The following is a 22,891-nucleotide window of genomic DNA, read 5'->3' as shown; positions in this document are numbered from 1 at the left end:
GCCTAATTTTATAACAAGAAACTCATGACTAAGCCACAGTCAGCTCCAGGTCTTGCTTTAACTGGCTGTATAGAGCTTCTCTACCTTTGGCTGCAAAGTATGTAATCAATCTGATTTCAATATTGACCGTCTGGTAATGTTCACGTGTAGAGTTGCCTTTTAGATTGTTGAAAAAGAGTCTAGATACCATCTGTCTCAAATTCACACCATCCTTAGACTTGGCTCTTGACTCTCCTCTCATCCCATCTCCAGGAGGCCTCTTGTCTGCTCCAATGTTGAAACTATCGGGAAACCTCCTCTAAGAGCAAATGACACTATAACCATCACAGCAAGTAAGTTCATGACAAACAGATTTCTTCTATGTAAACAGATGGTTATAGATGTCCATCCTGGAGAGGACACAGTGCCTAAGACTGAAATTTGAAAAAAAAACTGACTAAGATGCACAAGACAACTCCAGATGTGATTTTTGTCTTTGGAATCAGAACCCATTTTGGTGGTGGCAAAAAAACCAGGATTTGGCATGATTTATGATTCCCTTGGCTATGCAAAAAAAAAAAAATGAACTAAAGCATAATCTTGCAAGGCATGGCCTTTATGGGAAGAAAAAGACATCAAGAAAGCAGCAAAAGGAACACTAGGATAGAATAAAGAAAGTCAGGGGTACTGCAAAGGCAAATGTCAGTGCTGGCAAAAAGTGAGCTGGAGATTTCATAACAGAAGGAATAAAAGGCACTATGGATGATATTTATCTGTGAAGATAATATGGATTTTTTTCATCAGAGCATAAATAAACTGTGTAAAAACTTAGAAAGAAGAGTGTTTGCCATGACCAGCAAGTTATCTTGACAAAACTTTGTTAGTCTCTGCCCTGCTTCATTTTGTACTCCAAGGCCAAACTTGCCTATTATTCTAATTATGTTTTAATTTCCTACTTTAGCATTCTAATCCTTTATGATGAAGGTGACATCTTTTTTGTTATTATTTCTAGAAGATATAGGACTTCATAGAACTGATCAATTTTGGCCTCTTAGCATCAGTGCTTGGAGCATAGAGTTGTATTACTGTGATATTAAATGGTTTGCCTTGGATTGGAACAGCTATCATTTTGTCATTTTTGAGATTATACCCCAATATTGCTTTTATCACCCTTTTATTGACTATGAGGGCTACTCCATTTCTTCTTTGCAGATCATATACCCAAGGGATTTAGGCAATCTCATCTATCAGCAATGTTCTTCAGAGACTGACTGCCTTGCAAAGGTTAGTCCCTGAATGAGGGGACTCATTCCTAATTTAATAATTGGTTATTAACATAATAGAAAAATAATTACTTCTCTCATATCGGTAAAACAGGATAGTATAGCAGATTGAATTAGAAAAAAAGAATCTATCATGTTGTTTGTATAAAGTGTTTAGAAAAATCATGATTTTAAAAGAGCCAACAGCAAAAATATACTTAATTAAAAGAGAGAAACAGGGTACGACAGTGCATTTTATTAAATGATGCCATAGACAATGAATTAATTTCAATGCTTAAATATAGTCACTGAATGGCATGACATCTACGTTAAACATCTACTTAGAGCTAAGCAAGTTGCAGGAAGATAAAGACAGTAAAAACTATAATGGGGGACCTCAATATACCCCTTTTATAATTAAACAAATCAAACCAAAAATAAACAATAAAGAAGTTTAAAACATGAATAGTATTTTGAAAACTATATATGATAGATCTCAGGAGATTTTTCAATGGAAATAGAAAGGAGTATATGTATTTCTCAACTGTGCATGAGACTTTTACAAAAAAAAATAAACTAACCACATAGAGAAGGTAGTGAAGTTAATAGAGTACTGGCCTTGGAACCAGTTAGGCTTGAATTTAAGTCACACCTCTACCATAAACTGGCTGTGTGTTGTGGGGGTTAGTCACTTAATCTTCCAGTGCTCTAGGCAGACCTCCAAGACTATAAACTGCAAAAAAGATTCTGGCCTGAATTGGTAGAGGGAATTTCCTCATCCAGGAGTTCCCTACACTAATGAAATCACAGATCAAAAAAAGAAGGAAGAGAGGGGGAGGGCGGAAGAGAGAGTGAGAAAGGAAGGAAGGAAAAATAATCATGTATTAGGGCATAAAAACCTTACAAATGTCGAAATGCAATTAAACACATCCTTTACTAACCACAATGGAATAAAATTACATTGAATAAAGGCTGTTGGAAAAAGGATTAAAAATCAAATGGAGACTAAATAACTTAATCCTAAAGAATTGGTGAATCAAAGAACAAATTATAGAAATAATAGGTAATGTAATTAAAGATTATAACAACAATAAAAATCATATCAAAAGTTTTTGGATGCAGCCAAAACAGTTGTTTGGGGAAAACTTTCATTTCTAAACATTTTCATCGACAAAAGAGAGAAAGAACAGTTCAGTAAGTTCAGCATGAGACTAAAAAACGTAGAAAGCTAATGAATTTGTAAACGCCAGTTAAAGGGCAGCTAGGTGGCACAGTGGATAGAGCACTGGCCCTGGAGTCAGGAGGATCTGAGTTCAAATCTGCCCTCAGACACTTGACATTTACTAGCTGTGTGACCCTAGGCAAGTCACTTAACCCCACTGCCTAACCAAAAACACCCCCCCACACACATACCCCAATTAAATACCAAAATAGAAAGCCTAAAAACAATAAAGTAATGAAATTGAAAGAAAAAAGCCATTGAATAAATAAAAGTAGGAGCTTCCTCCCCAAAAAATAAAAGAGACAAGTCATCAGCTAATTTGATTAAAAAGAGGCAAACCAAATTACCAGTATCAAAAATGAAAAAGGAGATTTCATAATAAATGTAGAAGAAATAAAGGATATTGCTAGAAAAATTTTTACCTAACTATATGCCGATAAAATTGACAAATGAAATGGATGATTATTTGTAAAAAATATGAACTATCCAGATTAATACAACACAAAAATAGGATATTTTTAAAAAAAACAAACACTTTCAGAAAAATTTATAAGCGAATTACCAAAGTAAAAAACTCAGGACTATATGGATTCATAAGCAATTTCTATCGAATACTCAAAGAGCAATTAAGTCTGATATTACATAAGCTAATTTATGCCATAATGTCCTTATAGTAAACAGTGAACAATTCTGAAAGACTTAAGTATGGATTCAACAAAATGAACAATCATGATTCCAGAGGACCAATGATTACAAATGCTACTCACCTTATAACGGAGGTAGTTAATTAATATGTGGAATGAGACAAACCTTCTGGGGATATTTTGAATATGGGGATTTGTTTTACTTGACTGTGCTTATATAGTGTTTTTTTCCTTTTTCACCCCTCTGTGGGGAAGGAGGAGGTAAAAGGAAGGAAAAAATGTGCTTGATAAAAAGCACTGAAAAAGATAAAATTTTATTTTAAAAAAATCACATAGCTCTAACATGGATTTAAAGGAGGTATCCCTATAGATGTGAAATGTGAATCCTTATTAGCTACAGGAAGCCATGATCCCTGTATATATTTTCATATTCCCCCACAGCCCCTAGCAAGGGTTTGTACGTAGTCCTTGTACTCAATACGTGTTTGTTGAATGATAATATGAATGAATTAAATCTGCAGTCATCTCCAAACTCATTCACTGCGTTGTAGAAATAGGATAGTAACACATGATTGCACAAACTCTTATAGTAGAAGTGGAAACTCCTCCTTAAAAATAGAAAGTCATGACCATTTGTAGAAGTTAGAAGAGTATTTAGATTTATTTGGAAGAGGTTCTGTGATTTCGGAAGCTCTCAGTCAGAAATTGAGAACTGCTTCTGGAATAATGCCTTTACCAAATTAAACTCTTCTAAGCCCTGGCCCCATTTTAGGCCACAAGGTGGAGCAAGGAAATAAGAAAAGACAAAAAGGGTAGGTGCAGAGCATCAACTCCTACCTCATACATAGGACAATACCTTGCCATTGTTTTATCAAAGTACAGGAGGAGAATGCTCTGCTCTAGGCTGTCGGATTTTGGGGAGGGGAGAAGGGGTAGGGGATATAGGAAGGGCTGGGATCAGACTTGTAATTTCATTCCTGATGTGGAAATCCTTTCTACCTATGTGATCAGCCATTTATTCCCTTATAACTTATAGTCAGAGAGTTTCCTGAGGGGCATTGTGAGTTTAAGGAATTTATCTACCAACACATAGCTAGTATGTGTATGTTAGAGACAGTATTTGAACTGGTCCTCTATCCACTATACCACGATGCCTCTCTTACTACCTCATCGTTCACATCTTAAAATATACTTAAGAAAAATTATCGTGGTTGGATTGTTTGCCCAGTGGCTTACCTACCAAGTTGAGATATGCTTTCATATTTGAATTAAGAAGCTTATGTTCTTTATGAGAGAGGGAAGCAATTACTTTTGATCACTTTGAGCCAGTGTGGATTCATAAAGAACAAGGTATGCCAGATCAATCTCAGATTTTTTTGGCTAGGTTTACTTACTGGACTGATTATAGTTCAGGGGGAGGCCATAGAGGTCAAATACCTAAGTGGAAGTGAGACCTTCAACAAAATTTCTTATAATATCCTTGAAAACTGGATGAGCTGAGTGATAGCACTATTAGGTGGATTCAGAACTGACTGGATGGCTGGGTTCAAAGAATGGTGATCATTAAGAAATCACTATTAGCCATGAGGAATCCCTAGGGAGGATGTTATAGGGCTTTGTCCTTGGCCTGTTAATAGTAGTAAATCACATTTATATAGTGTTTTAAGGTCAACAAAGTATTTTCCTCACAATCCTATGAGGTATTTTAATCTTCTCTGTTCATCATTTTTCTTTATGACTTGGATGAAAGCACAGATAGCATGCTTATCAGATTTATAGATGACACAAAGCTGGGGAAAATAACGTATTGGATGACAAAAATGAAAGCCCAAAAGATCTTGAAAAGCTAAAATAATTGGATAAATCTAATATGATGAAACAATTTTGGAAATTGCACTCAAATTCAAAAGATCAGCTGCACAAATACCAGACAAGAGAGATGTAACTAGTTCAAATGAAATAGGCCTGGATGTTTCAGTGGCCATAGACTCAACGTAAGTCAATGGCATTGTATGGCAGCTCTCCCCCCAAAATGATACTGTTTTAGCCTGCATTAACGTAAGCACAATGCCTAAAAATGAGGGAGGGAAGAATAGTGTTGTACTTCACTCTAGTCAAAACACATCTGGAGTACCCTGTCCAGCCACTGCATCTGTGGAAGGACAATGACAAACTGGGTTCGTATACCATTAGAGTAGAATGATCAGAGTTGTGATGGGACTTAAAACTACACCATCCATGAGGAGTCTGGTCCCCCAGAGAAAGGCAACATCTCCTCAGGATTCTAGGCTTATCTCACAGGTGCTGGGGGAAGAGGTTCTTTCTCTGACAATATCAGCTCAAGCATCCACTTTGGTGCTTTCTCCCCAGTAAGCAGTAGCCAGTGATTAGTGCCTCAGTTCCATTTAGCTTTTACAAAGGGATATTTAAAGAACAAAAGTACAGATTTCTCCCTAATTATCCAGAAGCATAGTCATCTCTATACAACCTTCATCCCTGGGGCAAGGAATGGGCTCAAAGTTAAAGGAATTTATATATAGTATTTTATATATATACATATGTATGTGTGTATACATTTTCTTCTAAATATGATATAGCTAATGAGGAAGTCACTGACACACTCCTTTTTTTGACAGCTATTTCTATGCTGGGTCAAGCAGGTTGATTGGCACTTTTGACCTTCACAGAGCTCAGCTGTCTGTAAAGTCTGGCATGGAGTCCAGCTCCTACATCTCTGGAGGCTTCCTTTTTAGAATGTTTAATGCTCACAGGGCTACAACCTGGCCTAATACTCCTTTATCTAAGAGCAGGAAATAAACAGAAAGACAAAGTACAAATTTGGCAGAATTCATGGCCATGTGTGGCTCGAGGTGAGAAGGTTAAGGCTTAAGGCCTGTCTTACTACCAGAAGGCTTACCACATGTTTTCTCTCAATCATAGCTCAGAAGGAAAGAGGAATCACCTTGGATGGTGTATTTTGTAAGCATTGTCATTTATGACTCAGCAGCCCATTGAAAGGCTCCTGAACCCATGCTCTGAAGTGTATGTGAAACTGATTCAGCAGAGCGTGCAGAGTGTGCTCATGAGGACAGAGCTCATTGGCCAGTCCTCATTACAGAACAATAAAAAAGAACTGAGAGGTACACATAGCCATCCTAAGGTATTGCTGTAGTTGTCCAGCTCTGTAACCAGTCCCTGCAATAGGAGTTCCTCACATATGCCTTCACTGAGAAATTAAGATCAAACCCAAGTCAGTCTGAACCTCAGGCTTCAAACAGAAAGCTGGGAGTGCTAATTAGGGAGGAAGAAAGCCAAGCACTGATCTCTTTCCCATCTACAGGGTAGGAGACTGAAAGTTACAAAATAGTCCTTTCCTCTCCTACCTCTTAAGCTAGGGCCAACTTTGTGCGGAAGCAAAGTAAATTATTAGAATGATTTAACAGTTATGGAAAAGGTATTCCCATCCCCCAAATTCCTTTGTAATCTGATTGTATGGCTATATCCATAAAATGAGATCTTTAGGGGAAAAACAGTTGACAAAATTAAGGTATAAAGTGTGTTTTATTATCGTATGTATTTTATACCATAATATTTCTAAATATATAATATAAAATATATTTATTATAAAAGGTTCCCTTTCAATATTCCTTTCAAGCTAGAGAAATTTAATTCATTTTTATCAGCATTGTTCTCTTTATCTTAGTCATTTTCATAGTGATTCTAGATGGCATAATAGAGAGTGTTGGACTTTGAATGAAGGAAACATGAATTCAGCATCTCAGTCTCTGATACTTACTAGCTATGTGACTCTGGGCAAGTCACTTGACCTCTCTCAGCCTCAGTTTCCTCACCTGTAAAGTGGTGATGATAATACCACCTACCCCATAGGGTTGTTACAAGGATTGAGTGAGATAATATATATGTAAGGTGCTTTGCAAACCCTAAAGTGTTATATAAAAGTTATTATCATTCCCACAATATATAAGATTATTGACCAATTAACATCTATGAAAATCTAATCTATGGTAGACTGCTTCATCCATGAATCAATTAAATTGGAGAAATCTAGTAAAAAGCATCTTCATGGTATTCTTTTGTCAGAGAGAGGGTCCATTGATCGTTGTTATTGTTGTCTTTGGTCCCTGAAGAGGACCAATGACCTTACAAGGATTACCCTGCCTCACTTAAAAGTAGGGCAGCTAGGTGGTATAATGGATAAAGTGCTGGGCTTGGAGTCAGGAACACCTGATTTCAAATCTGGCCTCAGACACTGGCTATGTGACCCTGGGCAAGTTGCTTTTTTTTTTTTATTTTGGCAGTTGGGATTAAGTGACTTGCCCAGAGTCACACAGCTAGTAAGTGTCAAGGGTTTGGTCTGAGGTTGGATTTGAGGTCGGTGCTCTATCCACTGTGCCACCTAGCTGCCCCGGCAAGTTGCTTAACCCTGTTGGCCTCAGTTCCCTGGTCTGTAAAAGGAACTGGAGAGAGAAATGGCAAACCACTCAAGTATCTTTGCCAAGAAAATCCCAAATTGAGTTATGAATAGTCACGACTGTACAACAACAGTGCTTGGAGAGCTATATCAAGTTCTAGAAATATATTAAATGAGGCTAGAAACGTAGGTAGTGATATATTCAGAAGTTCATGTCTGCACGAGGGGCAAGCTAGAAGGCAGCTTGTTTCTGTGGTTGCACCTGGTTTAGCTTCTGGTGTTGATGCTGGGATAACAGCAATAGCTAGCATTTCTATAACTGTTACGATCTGCAAAGTTCTTTACAAACATTGTCTCGTAACAAGCTAACATTATCCCCATTTTATAGATGAGAAAACTGAGGCAGACAGAGGTTGAGTGACTTGCTCAGGGTCACATGGTATATTTCTGAGGCCAGATGTTTTTACTTGGGTCTTCCAGATTCCAAGAGTGCTCCATCTACTGTGCAACCTAACTGGAAGGCTGTTTGAGCAACTCTTACCAGAGAAGGGAGATTTGCCCCATCTGGACCCTTCCCCATTTACTCTTAACAATCTGAAACCTTACTTAGCTAGTCTGAAACCTCACACTAACAATCTTTTCTCCTTTCTTTTATGTTTTTCTGTCCCTTTCCGCTGCTGTCTTCCCTTAAGTCTACAAACACGGTGCCCCACCCCCCAGTTTGCAATCTTCTAGCTTTCCACACTGTTGTAAATATCCCCTAACCTCAGCTAACCAAGCAGCCATGTTCTGTCTACTCCCATAAGATGACATGCCTTCCCTTTTCATCTTTTTACCTTCACTCATTAATTCCTGTGAGATTCTGCCAGGGAGTGACTTTTTCTAGTTTCTTTGATGATTTTTTTTTCTTTAGAGAAAAGTAAAGTTTATTGCAAATAAGCTGGTTTCAACACAGGAGCTCTAACAAAATTAAAATCTCCATTTCTATGTGAGCTATAAATCACCTGTCTTGACATCTCGCTTTTGACTTAAGTGATAGCAGCTGTAATTCTGCAGGCTACAGGTGTACAACTATCAAAATGAGTCTGGAATTCTCCGTGGGTAGGCTGACTGACTCCAGGAAATGGAATGAAACTTGAGCCTTGGGAAAGGGGAGCTGGGGAGCACATTTGTTTCCAGGAACTCTCATTGCTTCTAAACAATGATCAAGATTGCTCAGTTTCAGTGCTGCTTTGGCCTTCCTAAATGGATCTGAGGGGATCTATTTGAAATATGAACCTGAATTTATAATCCTTGCCGGGAGGAGCCAAGACGCCAGCTCCCTGGCAGGTGATGTGTGGATTGGGTTTCTGCCTTTGTTCTACCAGGTCTGGGTGTCTTTGTGAATGGAAGCTACGTTCTAAGGGCAGCCTCGTTGTCCTCTTGGCTTTAAGGTATTGCTAACGTAGGGGAGCCGTCTGTGCACGTTCTACAGCATTTTACTGTTGGAGTGAGAACTGTGAACTTTAGTAGCCTGAAACTATCCACTATGGAAAATACTTTTCAGGTAGAAATGAACATTTTTAAACCTTTCACAGTCTCCCCCCCCCCTTTCCTCTTCCTCTCTGCCCCGCCCCCCCTTTAATGCTCTAGTAATTGAGATCCTAGATTATGGTTTTCCTACAGGCACGGGGGTGGGGGTGGGGTTCTTTAGTTAGTAATGGTGACATAGTAGGCAGAGTTCACGAAAAAGCCTTCTCAAAGAAATAGTCTCCTTATTCCAAAAGAAGTTTTTCAGGGAGTCCTTTGTGGAATGAATTCTTTTCAAAATAACTTTTTCTTATTAGGAGACAATTTTTTTAAATGAAATAACTTGTCATTGAGTCATTTTTCACTCCCGTGTGATTCTTTGTGATCCCATTTGGGGTTTTTTTTGGCAGAGATACAGGAATGGTTTTGCCATTTCTTTCTCCAACTCATTTTACAGATGAGGAAACTGAAGCAAACAGGTTAAGTGACTTGCCCAGGGTCACACAGCCAGTAAGTGTCTGAGGCTGGATTTGAACTCAGGAAGAGGAGTCTGATGTTCCTTCCACTGTGCCACCTAGCTGCCCTTTTGAGATAACTCAGGCAGATCAATTTGAGGGGCAGGGTAGAGAAGAGAAAGGAGCTATACATCATAGGTCTGGTCCCTATCTCCATTCCTACTATATACAGAACATTGTGCTAGGCTCTGGAGAGATGGAAGAATTAAAACAGAGCCTATCATGAAGTTCACAATATAATAGGAATAGATGTCATATGTCATGTGGTGACATAACTGTAATGAAAAGTAATAAATACATATGAGATGGTTTTTTTGAGGTGAAAGGGTGAAGAGGGGTCATTATTGCTTGGAATGGAGTTGTCAGAAAAAGCTTCATAGAGGGGGTGGCATTTGAGGAGGATAGAGAGGGTTGGGGAAGAGCATTATGGGTGTAGGGAACCTATAATTCAAAGGCCCAGTGTGGTATGTGTCTAGGGTCGGTAGTTCATGGAATGTAGAATCCATGGAAGGTAATACCATGAGATAAGGCTAGAAAAGTCAGCTGGCGCAAGGTTGAGGAGGATCTTCAATACTAGGCAAAGGAGTCTGAATTTGACTCATTAGGCAATACAAAGCCATTAACAATTTTTGAGCAGAGGAGGCCCATTCTTTCCTAGTTTTATCCTCATGCTTCTTAGTGACCAGGAGAGCAAAATTATACTCCTTTTAGGAAAGCACCAGAAATAAAAGAAGCAGAGGCTTTTACTTCTCTAGTAGATATTCAATAAATCAGAATCAGAGTCAATAAACATTTATTAATTGCCTACTGTATGCCAGACGTTGTGCTAAGTACTGGAGACACAAAGAAAGGCAAAAGACAGTCCTTGCTCTCGAGGAGCTCACATTCTAATGGGGGAAGAAAATATAGAAAAAGAATCTGGAAAAGGTGAGGAGGTACCAGGAATGGGGGCATGATGAATTCCTGCAGCCAGGGTGAGAAGATCTGAGAGGTGTGAGTTATGGAACTGATTTTATCTTGCATGAGTTTCTAGAGATCATGAAATCCAGGAAAACAATCAGGTGGGAATGATCAAATCCTTGATAACTGATAAGCACTGGATAAATATTGTGGTTAAGAAAGTGACAAAAAATGTCCCTATCCTTTAACTGAGAGAACCCAATGCTAGACATAGATTTCAAGGAGATCAAAGGTAGATAATGGTAGACATAGGTCATAGACACCAAAATATTTAAAGTGGAATCTTTTGTAGTAGCAAAGAACTGGAATCAAAGTAAATGTTTGTTAAGCGGAGAAAGGCTAAACAAATTGTGGTATGTGAATGTGATGGAATGTTATTGAACAAGAAGTGATGAACTTGAAGAATACAGAGGGGCATAGGAACATATATGGACTGATGCAGAAACATTTATTGAGTGCTTACTATGTTCCATGTACTATGTGATAGATATGTTAAAACATAACACAGCAAAAAATAGGCCCTAGTCTCAAGGAGCTTGTAGTCTAATGAGGGAGATGACTCACAAACAATTATTTGCATCAAAGATATATACAGGGTAAATTGGAGGTAATCTCAGAAGGAAGGCACTAAATTGAATCCTGTTGCAGAAGGTGGGATTTAAGCTTGAAGTAAACCAGGAAGCTGAGAGTAAGAGGGAGAACGGGCTAAGCACGGGGCCTGGAACATTCTAGGTAAGTCAGTGAAAGGCAGAGTAGGGAAACGGAGTGGCATGTGCAAGGAATAGGGAGGGTCCCGAGCTGCTGGAGTGTAAATTGTATGAAAGGGAATCAAGTGCAAGAAGACTGGAAATGTAAGAAGGGTCCAGTCAGGGGTGGGGAACCTATGGCCTCGAGGCCACACCATGGCCTTCTAGGTCCTCAGGTGCAGCCTTTTGACAATCAACAAAACAAAAAAATCAAACCCTGATTTCCAAGGTACAAATGTTGATGCTGAAAATTTAATAACTGGCTTTTGCAAGTTTAAGCTGGCTCTAGCATATCCCTGGTAATGATACCATTTTACTAATCTAGGCTTCAAAAATGTCATTAAAAAAATTCCTCCCTAGCTCATTGCTAATCCCATATCCTCGCCCTATCTAATTATTTTAAATATATCTTATTTCATTAAATATTTTCCAATTACATATAAAAATTTTAACATTCATTTTAAAATTTTGAATTCCAAATTCTCTCTCTCCTTCTGCCCCTGCCCCACTCCTTGAGAAGGCAAGCAATATAATATGGATTATACATGTGAAATCATACAAAACATTTTCATGCTAACCATGTTGCAAAAGAAAACATACACACACACACACACACACACACACACACACACACACAAGAAAACAAGAAAAATAAAGTTTAAAAAAGTATTCTTCAACCTTCACTTAGAGTTTATTAATTCTCTCTCTGGAGGTGGATAGTATTTTTCATCATGGGTCCTTTTTTTTTTTTGCTTTGTCAATTGGGGTTAAGTGACTTGCCCAGGGTCACACAGCTAGTAAGTGTCAAGTGTTTGATTGTTACTGTGTTCAATGTTCTCCTGGTTCTACTTGCTTCACTTTGCATCAGTCCGTATACGTTTTCCCAGGTTTTTCTGAATGGATCTTGTTCATCATCAGTAACAGCAATATTGTAAGAATGATCAACTGTGAAAGACCTAGCTGCTCTGATCAAGACAATGATCCAAGCTAATTCCAAAGGATCCATGATTGGGGTAGCTAGGTGGTGCAGGGGATAGAGTCAGAAGGACCTGAGTTCAAATGCAGCCATATAACACTGACTAGCTGTATGACTCTGGGTAAGTCACTTAACCCCATTGCCTAGCCAAAAAAGGGTCATCTAGTAATGCCCATCTAATTATTTGCCAGTTTCTTTTGGCTTGACCTTCACAGTATTTCTTGCGTCCTTAGAACTGTAGAAATTTACATAATGCTAGATTAGCCTTTGGAAAACCAAGACCACCTCCAGATCAGGAGGAGGCATCCAAGGAGAATTGTAGAACTGGAATTGTAGAATGATGTTAGATGTGAAGTGAAGTTTTAGAAATTATGTAGTCCAAACTGATTTTCCACTTGGACAATTGAAGCCTAGAGATGTATCTTCTATTTCTAGTCATTGCCACTAACCAGATGTGGCTGTGAGCAAGCCACTTAACTCTTCTAGACCATAACTTGACTCTTTCTTCATCCATAAAAAGGAGAGCATTGGAGTAGATGATTTTTAAGGTCTCTTTGGTCCCACCTGTGTGGACCTCTGTGATTCTTTAATGCTCAGCTTGTTGGTGACAGACATGTGACTAGAACCCATCTGACTCCCAGGCCAGTGCTCTATATAGCTGTCTACCTCCATAGATCTTGATGTCTCCTAGTTTCCTCCTTTCCATTCCTGTTGCCACCATCTTAGTCTGTGCCTGGGTTATTGCAATAAGCCTCCTAGTTAGTTTCACTACTTCTAGTCCCTCCCACGACTAATTCATCCTTTACTCTATGGCCTAATCACCTCACTTTCCTGCTCAAAAACCTTCAATGACTCCCTAATTAATGACTGAATTTAAGTACTAATTCTGCTCATTACTGTAACCTATGCAATTTTGGGCAAATCAAAAACACCTTTGGGCCTTAGTTTCTAGTACTAAATCGATGATCCTACAATCTTTATCTTGCTTTTTGAGTCTCCTCACAATCTTCACAAACCTACCTTATCTTATACTACTCATATCCTCTGCATTTCAACTAAACCTGACTACTCACTGTTTTCTAGTAGAGCCTGTGCTTCTTTTCCTCCATGCCTCTGCAATGTATTGTATATCTAGATTACCTCCACCCATCACTAACTGTTGATTTTATATCCATCCTTCAAGATTTTTCTCAAATGCCTCTGCCTCTATGAAGCCTTCCCTCTTCTCCCAACCAGAGTTCATATAGCACTTACACTTTTCATAGGCACTTTTCTGGCCTTTGTACCATATTTATTCATACAAATTTCATCTCCTCTTTTAGCATCAACTCTTTGAGGAAAGGGACCGTTTTTACTTATCTTTAAAGTCCTTTCAGTGCTTAGCACAAGAACTTACACACAGTAGGTAATCAGTAAATATTAAATGAATGAATGAAAGAGAGGAAGCCTGGGGGAGGGGGGGGCGGCGGCGGCGGCGGAGCTTTCCTTATTACTCTCTGTAATGATTGGCTAGCATCAAAATAACCATAAAGTACACTCCAGCCATATCCTTACTATCCTAACAAAGTTCATTTTCTCCAATTGGGGGAGTGGTGTTAGCTAGCATAAATAGCTACCATTATACTATATAAGCAGTTAGTAATCCAGTAAAGCTGTTGAAAGAGAGAAATAGAGCCATAAAGTTAAGACTTGGGTTATAAGGCAACCTGTGTAAGCCAGTTTTATATTGGTCATAATCTACAGTGAACTTCAAAATGGAGAGATCTCAGACTTGTAAAGGAATATTTAGATAAATTGCAACAGATTGCTATATTGCAAAAGCTTTCTGGAAACACTTTAAATCATGATAAGCCATAAGTGAAAATGTGACAAAGGCTGAATTCAGTTAGAAACACCTCACATCTGAAATACTGGAATGAATTTAAACTGGAAAAAAAAAAAGAAAATGAAGAGGGAAAGTAGCAATTTTGTTGTTCTCCCTTTAGACTCCAGTCTTAAATTACTTAAGACATTTGACCTGTCTTCTCAATAGTTCTGACTGAAAAACAATCTGATAGGAAGGACCTGGAGCTGGAGCAAAGTAATTTTTAATTAGGAAGTTTGGAAATGGGTCAGGATAATAACTTAAGAAATCAGCTACCATAAGAAGTCTGCTTCCATTTAATTCAATTTGAGAGAATATGATATAAATTACATCACAGATAAAATGAACCAATAGCTTTTTGCTAGTTCTTTCAAATGTGGTGTGAAACTCAGTAAAAAATGCACTTTTTGCTAACATCTATAAAATCAGAAAAAGATTTTTTATGAAACTCGTCATTTTCTGAATTAACCTCAACTTCAAACAATTTTTTTTTCATTTAAGGACCATTGTACTTTCTTTCCAAATTGATATTTAGTTAAAACAGGTGTTATTTTGGCAGCTGCTTTTAAGCTGGTAGGATTTTTTATATCTGGATGATAGAGATAATCAGAAAGTGTTTTTTACCTTTTTCACTATTTGAGGCACAGTTTAATGATTCTCAGTATATTTTGTAACTCGTTAATTTTTGGCATCCTCTCTCCAACACAGGCCAATATGATTCATTCTTTCTTTGAGCACAATTAGCTGTGAAAACAGATCTTAGACTCTTTTTTTGCAAAGGATTATTGAAGGTAGGAAATGCAGGTGATTATCAGAGTTTGCCTTTGATACAGACATCCTGCTCCTCTCTGAGCCCTTTGAACTCACTTTGATATGCAATAATTAGGAGGGATTCAGCCCCAGGAGGAGAAGAAGCTGCTGCAGCCCTGCCTCCTCTCTCACTCTATTGAGTCCTTGTTTTGAACTATTGATCAAACAGATTTGAAGGGATTTGTTGAAGCCTGTGTGGGCTAAAGAGGAAGGAAATGTTGGGGGGGGGAGGATGAGAGAAATGGGCACATCTGGCTATAAATACTCCAGGAAGGAGCCTACTGGTCAGGTTTCATTCATCACATTTCACACTCATTACTTAGCCCTGAAATTCTCTATTGCAGAGGAAGCTTTGCAAGACTTTATATTTTTATATCTTGGCAAAACTAATTACTAGTTTGCAGGAGCACGTGCAGAGAGGCAGGTAGTGAGTGAAATCTGCAAGCAAGTCTCCTAAGAATAGCAAACACTGGGATCTGCATACCTGAAGAATGGTGGTAGTTTTCTTGCTGGGACTAAGTTATTTGTGCTCTCCCCTGGGAGCCTTGGTTCTGGATTCTAATACCATCAAGAGTTCTGCTGAGGTACAAGACCCTCGGAAGGTAAAATTTGTGCTGGGGATGAATGCTCATAATCGGGTATGCTGTTTGTCTCATTGGTGAAGTTCCAGACTTTATAATGAAATCATTAAAATCCATAGGTAACAGTCTCTTACCTGGAAGGGAGGGGGCTTTGGCACAGGCAATAGGAATAGTAATAAAATATGTTGCCTTCACTCTGTTATATATACACAGTGAAACTTGTGTCTGTTTTTCCACACATAAAGTGAAGCTAATAATCTAATGCCACTGAACAATGAGATGCTGAGACTCATTTCAATAATAAACCTAAAAGCTCTTGGAAAGAAAACCACGGAATATGCAGTACTTAAAATGTTATTTTAAGGATAAAGAACATAAATTCATTTTGTTTGTTGGCATCCTTTGTTATGTGTGAAGGCACTGCCACAAAGCCAGAACGCTAAATTTTCAGGAAGGTTCACAAAGAGCAAATGACAATTCCATGAATGGTGGAAGTTGCTACAGTAAAGGTAAATACCATAATGGCATGAAATTTGATGATCTTAAAAAGCCAAATGTGGACTCTGGGAATGAAGCTGGCATATAATAGTTGCTTAATAAATGCTTGTTGGGTGAATTTTAAAATGTAGGCATTTAACTTTTATCCTGGCTTTGCTTCTCAAGGTCTCAGTTCCCTAATTTGTAAAATGAGGAGGGTTGGATCAGAGGTTCCCAAACTTATTTAGTCTTTTGCCCCCTTTCAAAACAAAAATTATTCAGTGCCTCCTTAAAAATCTTACAAATTAGGAAAGAAGTCTCAGATTAAGAGTACAATTGTACCCACAGCCACTATGGCCCCCCCTGGATTGTGGCCCCCGGGATGGTATCCCTCACTTTGGAGATTACTGGATAATCTCTAGTCTCTTCTGCTCCAAGTCCTTTGAGATATTTGAAATACTGGTGGGTTTTCTTGCTCTGTATTTTCTATTTAATGGAAGTATTCTTACTTCACAGGGTTCTTCACAGTGCTTGAATGACAAGGATTGTGGTTCCAAAAAATTCTGCCTCAAATCCAGAGATGAAAAGCCATTCTGTGCAATGTGCCGGGGGTTACGGAAACGATGCCAGCGTAATGGCATGTGTTGTCCAGGGACTCTCTGTGTCAATGGTAAGCCATCATGAACCCAGGCAGTGCATTAAATTGGATATGGCCCTTAAAAGCCACTGCACATGTATACCATATACCCAAGAACACTTAAAAGGCTCCTCTAAAAGTTTTAGGTTTCTTATAATTTTCACCTTAACTTACACTTCCTTAACTTAAACATTTCTTAATGAGTTATTCTTAGTTTTATTTGTGTTAAGAATTTGTTCCTTAAAATAATCCAAAATTGAATATTATATATTGTAATTATTCCTTTTTCCCATGATACATACTTCATACGTTTCCCTCTTAAACCAACTTTAACTTTCTGGGACATGTAAAAAATCTTCCACTAAAGTTATCCTCTAGTCTTCATCACGGTATGGAAGTGACCCTGGGTTTTTGCAGGTTATGCTAACAGACCACAAGCAGGTCCTTTATCAAACTGGAAAGGCTTAAAAGCATGTACTGGATAAACTGGTGTGTGTGTGAATTCAATAGGCATTTATTAAAACACCTACCATGAACTGGGGAAATAAAGATAAAAACAAATAGTCTCGGTTCTCAAGGACATTACATACTACCTAGGTAATACAAAATAAATAACAAACCACCAGGCAATTGATTTTTTTTAGCCAAAGCAGTTCAATACTATCTGGATTACGTTCTATATCATTAGAAGGAGTACTAACAATGATGAAATCATGGTTCTTTAAAGTAATGAAACATGCAACAAGTATTTAAAATAACAGAAATAGAAAACACAGGTGCTGCCAAAGCATACTATGATATGCCCCCCAAAATGTAGTAACTCGAGCCTTGAATGACTGTCCCTCAGATGTTTGTACACTCATTGAGGAGACAAGCCCAATCCTGGAGAGAAATGATGGCCAAGAAGGCTTGGATTCCAAGGTGACAACCCAGCATCCAATTCAAGAAAGCAAACCCAAAAAGAAGCCCGACATTAACAAAGCCCAAGGCAGCAAAGGTAAGGAAACACCATTAACACAGTAAAATGATTTCCTTTTTTCCTCTAGGCTTCTGGGGTTAAGGTACTAGATGAAACAAAACCTGTCTTCTGCCTTCTAATTTAGTTCTGCTGCAAAGCAGGAGGCTCAGTGTTAGGAGAGATAGAGGGTAAAGAACAAATTTAGGGTAAAGGGGATAGGGAACATGAAATAAGAATAGCAGAAACCAGTGCAGTACAACATGAATACTAATCACAAATTATTCATTGATGAGAGAACCCACCAGGTTACATCTTTTGATCCTCAGACTGCATTAGTAAAAGAACTGTATTCTTTATATTTGTAGAAAAACAAACCTTATCAAGTTAAGTGAAATTTTCTAGATGTTTCACTGTTTTAATTTATAATATATACTAGAAGTTCCTTAACTGTTCCACAGAATTCAGAGATAACTCCATGATCAGAATATAAATTCTGATAGCAATAATTTTCCTCTCTAAAATAGTAAACATAAAGCTTCATTACTAAAGCTACTTTCATGGCAATTCTTAGGTATGAAAGCTTAATTCTAGTTTCAATATAAAGTCTAACTTCCAATCCCATGGAAACTTAAAGCATCATATAATTTGAATGTGGGGACTTTACCGGCCATCGTGTGTGTGTGTGTCCGTGTCCTAAACCAGTGCTGTAAACACTGTGGTCTGCAAAACTCCCAAAGAGAATCAGATTAAAATGTAATTGGGAAATGTTTAACAAGATACATAAAAATCACTGAAGCATAGATAATATTAATTTCAGGACAGCTAGGTGGCACAGCAGATGGAAGTCTGAAGTCAGGAAGACTCATCTTTCTGAGTTCAAATTTGGCTCCAGACACTTACTAGCTGTGTGACCCTGGGCAAGTCACTTAACTCTGCCCCAGTTTCCTCATCTGTCAAATGAGCTGGAGAAGGAAATGGCAAACTGCTCTAGTATCTTTGCCAAGGAAACCCCAAATGGAGTCGTGAAGAGTTAGACATGATTGAAAAACTACTAAACAACAACCAACACCATCTACTGATACAAGTGTAGTGTTACTAAAAAACCTATCTTGATTTTTCTACAGGGCAAGAAGGCGAAAGTTGTCTACGAACTTTTGACTGCAATCCTGGACTTTGCTGTGCTCGTCATTTTTGGACAAAAATTTGTAAGCCAGTCCTCCTGGAGGGGCAAGTTTGTTCTAGACGTGGCCAAAAAGATGGTGCTCAAGCTCCAGAAATTTTCCAGCGTTGTGACTGTGGTCCTGGACTGTTTTGCCGAAGTCAAAGTACTGGGCCTCGAAAACATTCACGTTTAAGAGTCTGCCAAAAAATCTAGTCTCCAAATACTTGGAATCTTTGGAAACACAAAACTCAAACTGATTCTTAAAGCCTTTAATATTGTAATAGGATCATGCAACACTTGAAGTAAGTTAAAGCTAGACTATCTGATACTTTGAAACTACTACTGTAAACCATGGTGGAAAAGGAGCTGGTTCTTTGTCTGTGTTCTTCAATGTACATGAAAACTGAGGTCCCTGAAAACAAAAAAATGTAGTTTTAACCTGGTGACTCAATTAATAACAAACCATTAAGTGGTTTCTTGACAGATACGGAAGAAAAGTAAGGGGGTTTGAAGGCAGTAGTAAATCAATTCCTGCAGACTTACAATGAAAATAACCCTCACAAATATTGGTAAACCAAACACCTGCTGTTTTGATACTGATTTCTCATCCACTAACACACAAATGCCATATCGTCATGTATAGGTGAAATTATATGACAGTTTAAATTAAATACAGTATTAGAAAAAAAGTTTTGCTTAGCAGATGACTTATTTTTGTGTTATAGAATTATAACTCCCAAGGAATTCTAGAACTGAAAATACACATTTCACCTCAAAAAACATGGTGTTCATACTTCTGATCTTTATCCATAACATCTGAATGATAATGCCAAGAAAAAGTGAAGAGGACATAATTTAGTGGGTAAACACAGAAAGATGAACTAGTTTGATTTAGAAGCCAATTTACTAGTGCCAGTTTCTTTTCAAGGGAAATTGCAGCTGTTTGGGTCACAAGTATTAGTTATGACTAAAATATGAGAATAACAGAAGAATGAAATGGAGCTAAAAAAACCAAAACCCTAATTTCTAGAAGAATAAGCCATTGTTTCCTGAAGCCCAGGCACAACATATCTGACTGAAGTACAGACAGGATCTAGGAAGAAACACTGAAAAATCCTTAAGTGGGGCAAAAAGTGGCAGAGTAAAGTCTCTTGCAGAGATCAACCAGTTTTCCTTTTCTCTCCTCATAATATTTATCTTAAACTCTTCATAAAGAATAAAGCTGAATAAAATATGTATACTTAAATTGATCTATTTGCTAATTAAATAAGAATAATACCACTTGATTGTGCCGGATAGTTTAATGATTACAAGGCTAGAGAGTGAAAAGGAAGCTATTATTTATAAACAATAAGGACCCTTACACAGTAAAGTTCAAGAAATAAAGACTGCCGTGTGGTGGTTCTTGGCATTGACAAAGGCATCACTCGCTTCTGTCCTTGGGTTCTCGGTATTTCCACTGGATATAGTCAAAGATGTCTTTCTCACTGTCGACTGGGAGGGGTTCTCCAGCAACTCCTGTAAAATGGAAGAGGAAAAAGATTTCTAGAGTTTAGATTTGGGGCTTAATTCCCATGGCTCACTTTCATTCATCCCTCACATCCAATCAGTTGCCAAGTATTGACATGTTAGAATGTAAGCTACTTGAGAGGAGAAATTGTTTCATTCTTTGTACATGTATGCCCAATGCCCGACACATAAATAAATGCCTCTTGATTAATCTCTCTCATCTGTCCCCTTATCTTCATTCACACAGCCTCTACCCTTGCTAAGTCCCTCCCTCATCACCTCTTATCTGGAAACTGCAACAGCATCTGGTCTTAGGCCATCTTACACATCCTATACATAGCTACCAAATTCCTAAGACACAGATCTGATGGAGTCACTCCCTTATTCAATCTTCAGTGGCTTTCTATTTGCCTTTGGGCTAAAATAAAAACTCCTCAACTCAAAAGCATATGGAAGTGATTGTTGATAAATCAAAATAAATTAATAAAATTAAAAAAAAAAAGAATAAAACAAAAAAAAACCCAACAAAAAACCAAAACTCCTCAGGCCTTTAAAGCCCTTCACAATATGGCTCCAGCCTAGCTCCGGACTTATTTCACAATATATCTTTTCACACACATTGTGTTCAAGTTAAATGGCCTCCTTGCTGTTCCCCAAACTCAGCACTTCTCTCTTGCCTCTGTGACTTTCTACAGGTTGATCCCCTTGCTTGGAATGCATTCTCCTCTGACAATCCCTCTGAGAAGTCTGAGTTTAAGATTCAGGTCAGGTGCAGCTTCCTACAATAAACCTTTCCTGATTTCCTAGTTCTAAATGCTTTTTCTCTCTTCAGATTTTCTTGTATTTTTTTTATTTGTATCTATGTCAAATACCCTATCAGAATATAGACTCTTGGGAGACTCCTGAAAAACAGGACTATTTTCATTTTTCTGTTTCTAACTCTATATCTATAGTACTTTGCAGAGTAGGTTCTTAATAAATGTTTGTAAATGTAATGTAAATTGCAATGTAAATTGACAGGAAAAAAGTAGGTAATTTGCAAGTGTTAAAAAAGTTATCTTGAAAAGGGAAGAATTCGGGCAGCTAGGTGGCACAGTGGATAGAGCACGGGCCCTGAAGTCAGGAGGACCTGAGTTCAAATCCGGCCTCAGACCAAACACCTGACATGTACTAGCTGTGTGATCCTGGGCAAGTCACTTAAGCCCAATTGCCTAAAAGTGGGGAAAAAAAAAAGAAAGGAAAAAAAAAAAGGGAAGAATTTGTGACCAAACAGGAGACAGAGCGTTATGGGATGTAAAATGGATAATTCTGATTATATCAAATTAAAAAGGTTTTGCACAAACAAAATCAATGCAGCCAGATTAGAAGAGAAGAAGAAAACTGGAAAAGAATTTTTACAGTAAGTATCTCTGATAAAAGTCTCATTTCTCAAATATATAAAGAGTTGAATCAAATTTATAAGAATACAAGTCATTCCCCAATTGATAAATGGTCAAAGAATATGAACAGGCAGTTTTCAGAAGAAGAAATCAAAGCTACCTATAGTCATTTTAAAAACATGCTCTAAATCATTATTGATTAGAGAAATGCAAATTAAAACAACCCTAAGGTACCACCACATACCTGTCAGATTGGCTATAATGAAAGAAAAGGAAAAAGATAAATGTTGGAGGAGATGTGGGAAAATTGCACTAATGAACTGTTGGTGCAGCTGTGAACTGATCCAATCATTCTGGAGAGTCATTTGGAACTATGCCCAAAGGGCTATAAATTGTGCATACCCTCTGATCCAGCAATTCTACTACTGGGTTTGTATCCCAAAGAGATAAAAAAAAAAGAGGGAAAGGACCTATTTGTACAAAACTATTTATAGTAGCTCTTTTCGTGGTGGCAAAGAATTAGAAATTAAGGGAATGCCATCAATTGGGGAATGGTTGAACAAGTTATGGTTTATGATTGTAATGGAATACTATTGTGTTGTAAGAAATGATGCACAAGATGATTTCAGAAAAACCTGGAAAGACTTCTATGAACTGATGCAAAGTGAAGTGAGCAGAACTTGGAGAACATTGTACAAAGTAACAGCAATGTTGTAAGATGATCAACCGTGAATGACTTAGGTATTTTCTCTGCAATACAATGGTCCAAGACAATTCCAAAGGATTTGGATGATGAAGAATGCTATCCACATCCAGAGGAAAAACTGATGGAGTCTGAATACAGATCAAAACATACTATTTTTCACTTTATTTTTTTCGTGAGTTTTTTTTTGGGGGGGAGGGTTTCCCTACGTCTTCTTTCACAACATAACTAATGTGGAAATGTTTTGCACGATTGCACATGTACAACCTATATCAAATTACTTACTGTCTCAGGGAGGGGATGGGAGAGAATTTGGCACTTAAAATTTTTTAAAAATGTATGTTAAAAATTGTTTTTACATGTAATTGGGGAAAAAGGAAATATTATTTTTTAAAAAGGTTACCTTAACAGGCTTTATGCTTTGATGGAGATGGGAATGTTTCCTGGAACGAGTACTGAATACTGCCTCTAAGGATACTGATACAGGGCCTTGTTAAAATTAACCACAGGAAGGTTTTCTAACAGATCAAAGTTCGTAAGAATAAAATTTCTCTGTAAATGACTTT

General features: G+C 37.8%; 2 protein-coding genes across 6 annotated transcripts in view; one reads left to right on the top strand and one right to left on the bottom strand.

The window, feature by feature from the left end:
* The first annotated feature begins 15,228 nt into the window (after window positions 1–15,228).
* Window positions 15,229–20,460, top strand: DKK4 (dickkopf Wnt signaling pathway inhibitor 4). Its single transcript, XM_020969654.2, has 4 exons — window positions 15,229–15,521; window positions 16,494–16,647; window positions 17,462–17,611; window positions 18,697–20,460. The coding sequence occupies exons 1-4, from the start codon at window positions 15,411–15,413 to the stop codon at window positions 18,945–18,947; spliced, it is 666 nt and encodes a 221-aa protein (XP_020825313.1). The 5' UTR covers window positions 15,229–15,410; the 3' UTR covers window positions 18,948–20,460.
* Window positions 18,989–22,891, bottom strand: part of POLB (DNA polymerase beta) — a 34,610-nt gene continuing 30,707 nt past the window's right edge. For 4 of the 5 annotated variants that reach the window (XM_020969647.2, XM_020969645.2, XM_020969646.1 and 1 more), the window contains one exon: window positions 20,017–20,252. In XM_020969647.2, coding sequence (XP_020825306.1) covers window positions 20,219–20,252 — 34 coding nt within the window. In that variant the 3' untranslated portion in view covers window positions 20,017–20,218. Of the gene's footprint in view, window positions 19,147–20,016; window positions 20,253–22,891 lie in introns of those variants that run through there. The other variant, XR_002321204.2, reaches the window with a different exon arrangement.

Source organism: Phascolarctos cinereus, unplaced genomic scaffold (assembly GCF_003287225.1).
Source record: "Phascolarctos cinereus isolate Bilbo 61053 unplaced genomic scaffold, phaCin_HiC Scaffold_2;HRSCAF=192, whole genome shotgun sequence".
NCBI classification, from domain to species: Eukaryota; Metazoa; Chordata; class Mammalia; order Diprotodontia; family Phascolarctidae; genus Phascolarctos; species Phascolarctos cinereus.
Note: the sequence above shows the minus strand (reverse complement) of the source record. Positions and strands in the feature narration are given on the sequence as shown.

What these genes read in the sequence shown, in the direction of transcription:
- DKK4 (XM_020969654.2), top strand. Translation starts at nt 15,411, where the DNA reads ATGGTGGTAGTTTTCTTGCTGGGACTAAGTTATTTGTGCTCTCCCCTG. An exon ending in AGGTACAAGACCCTCGGAAG is followed by an intron (nt 15,522 to 16,493) that starts GTAAAATTTGTG and finishes CTTACTTCACAG; the next exon opens with GGTTCTTCACAGTGCTTGAA. An exon ending in AGGGACTCTCTGTGTCAATG is followed by an intron (nt 16,648 to 17,461) that starts GTAAGCCATCAT and finishes ACTGTCCCTCAG; the next exon opens with ATGTTTGTACACTCATTGAG.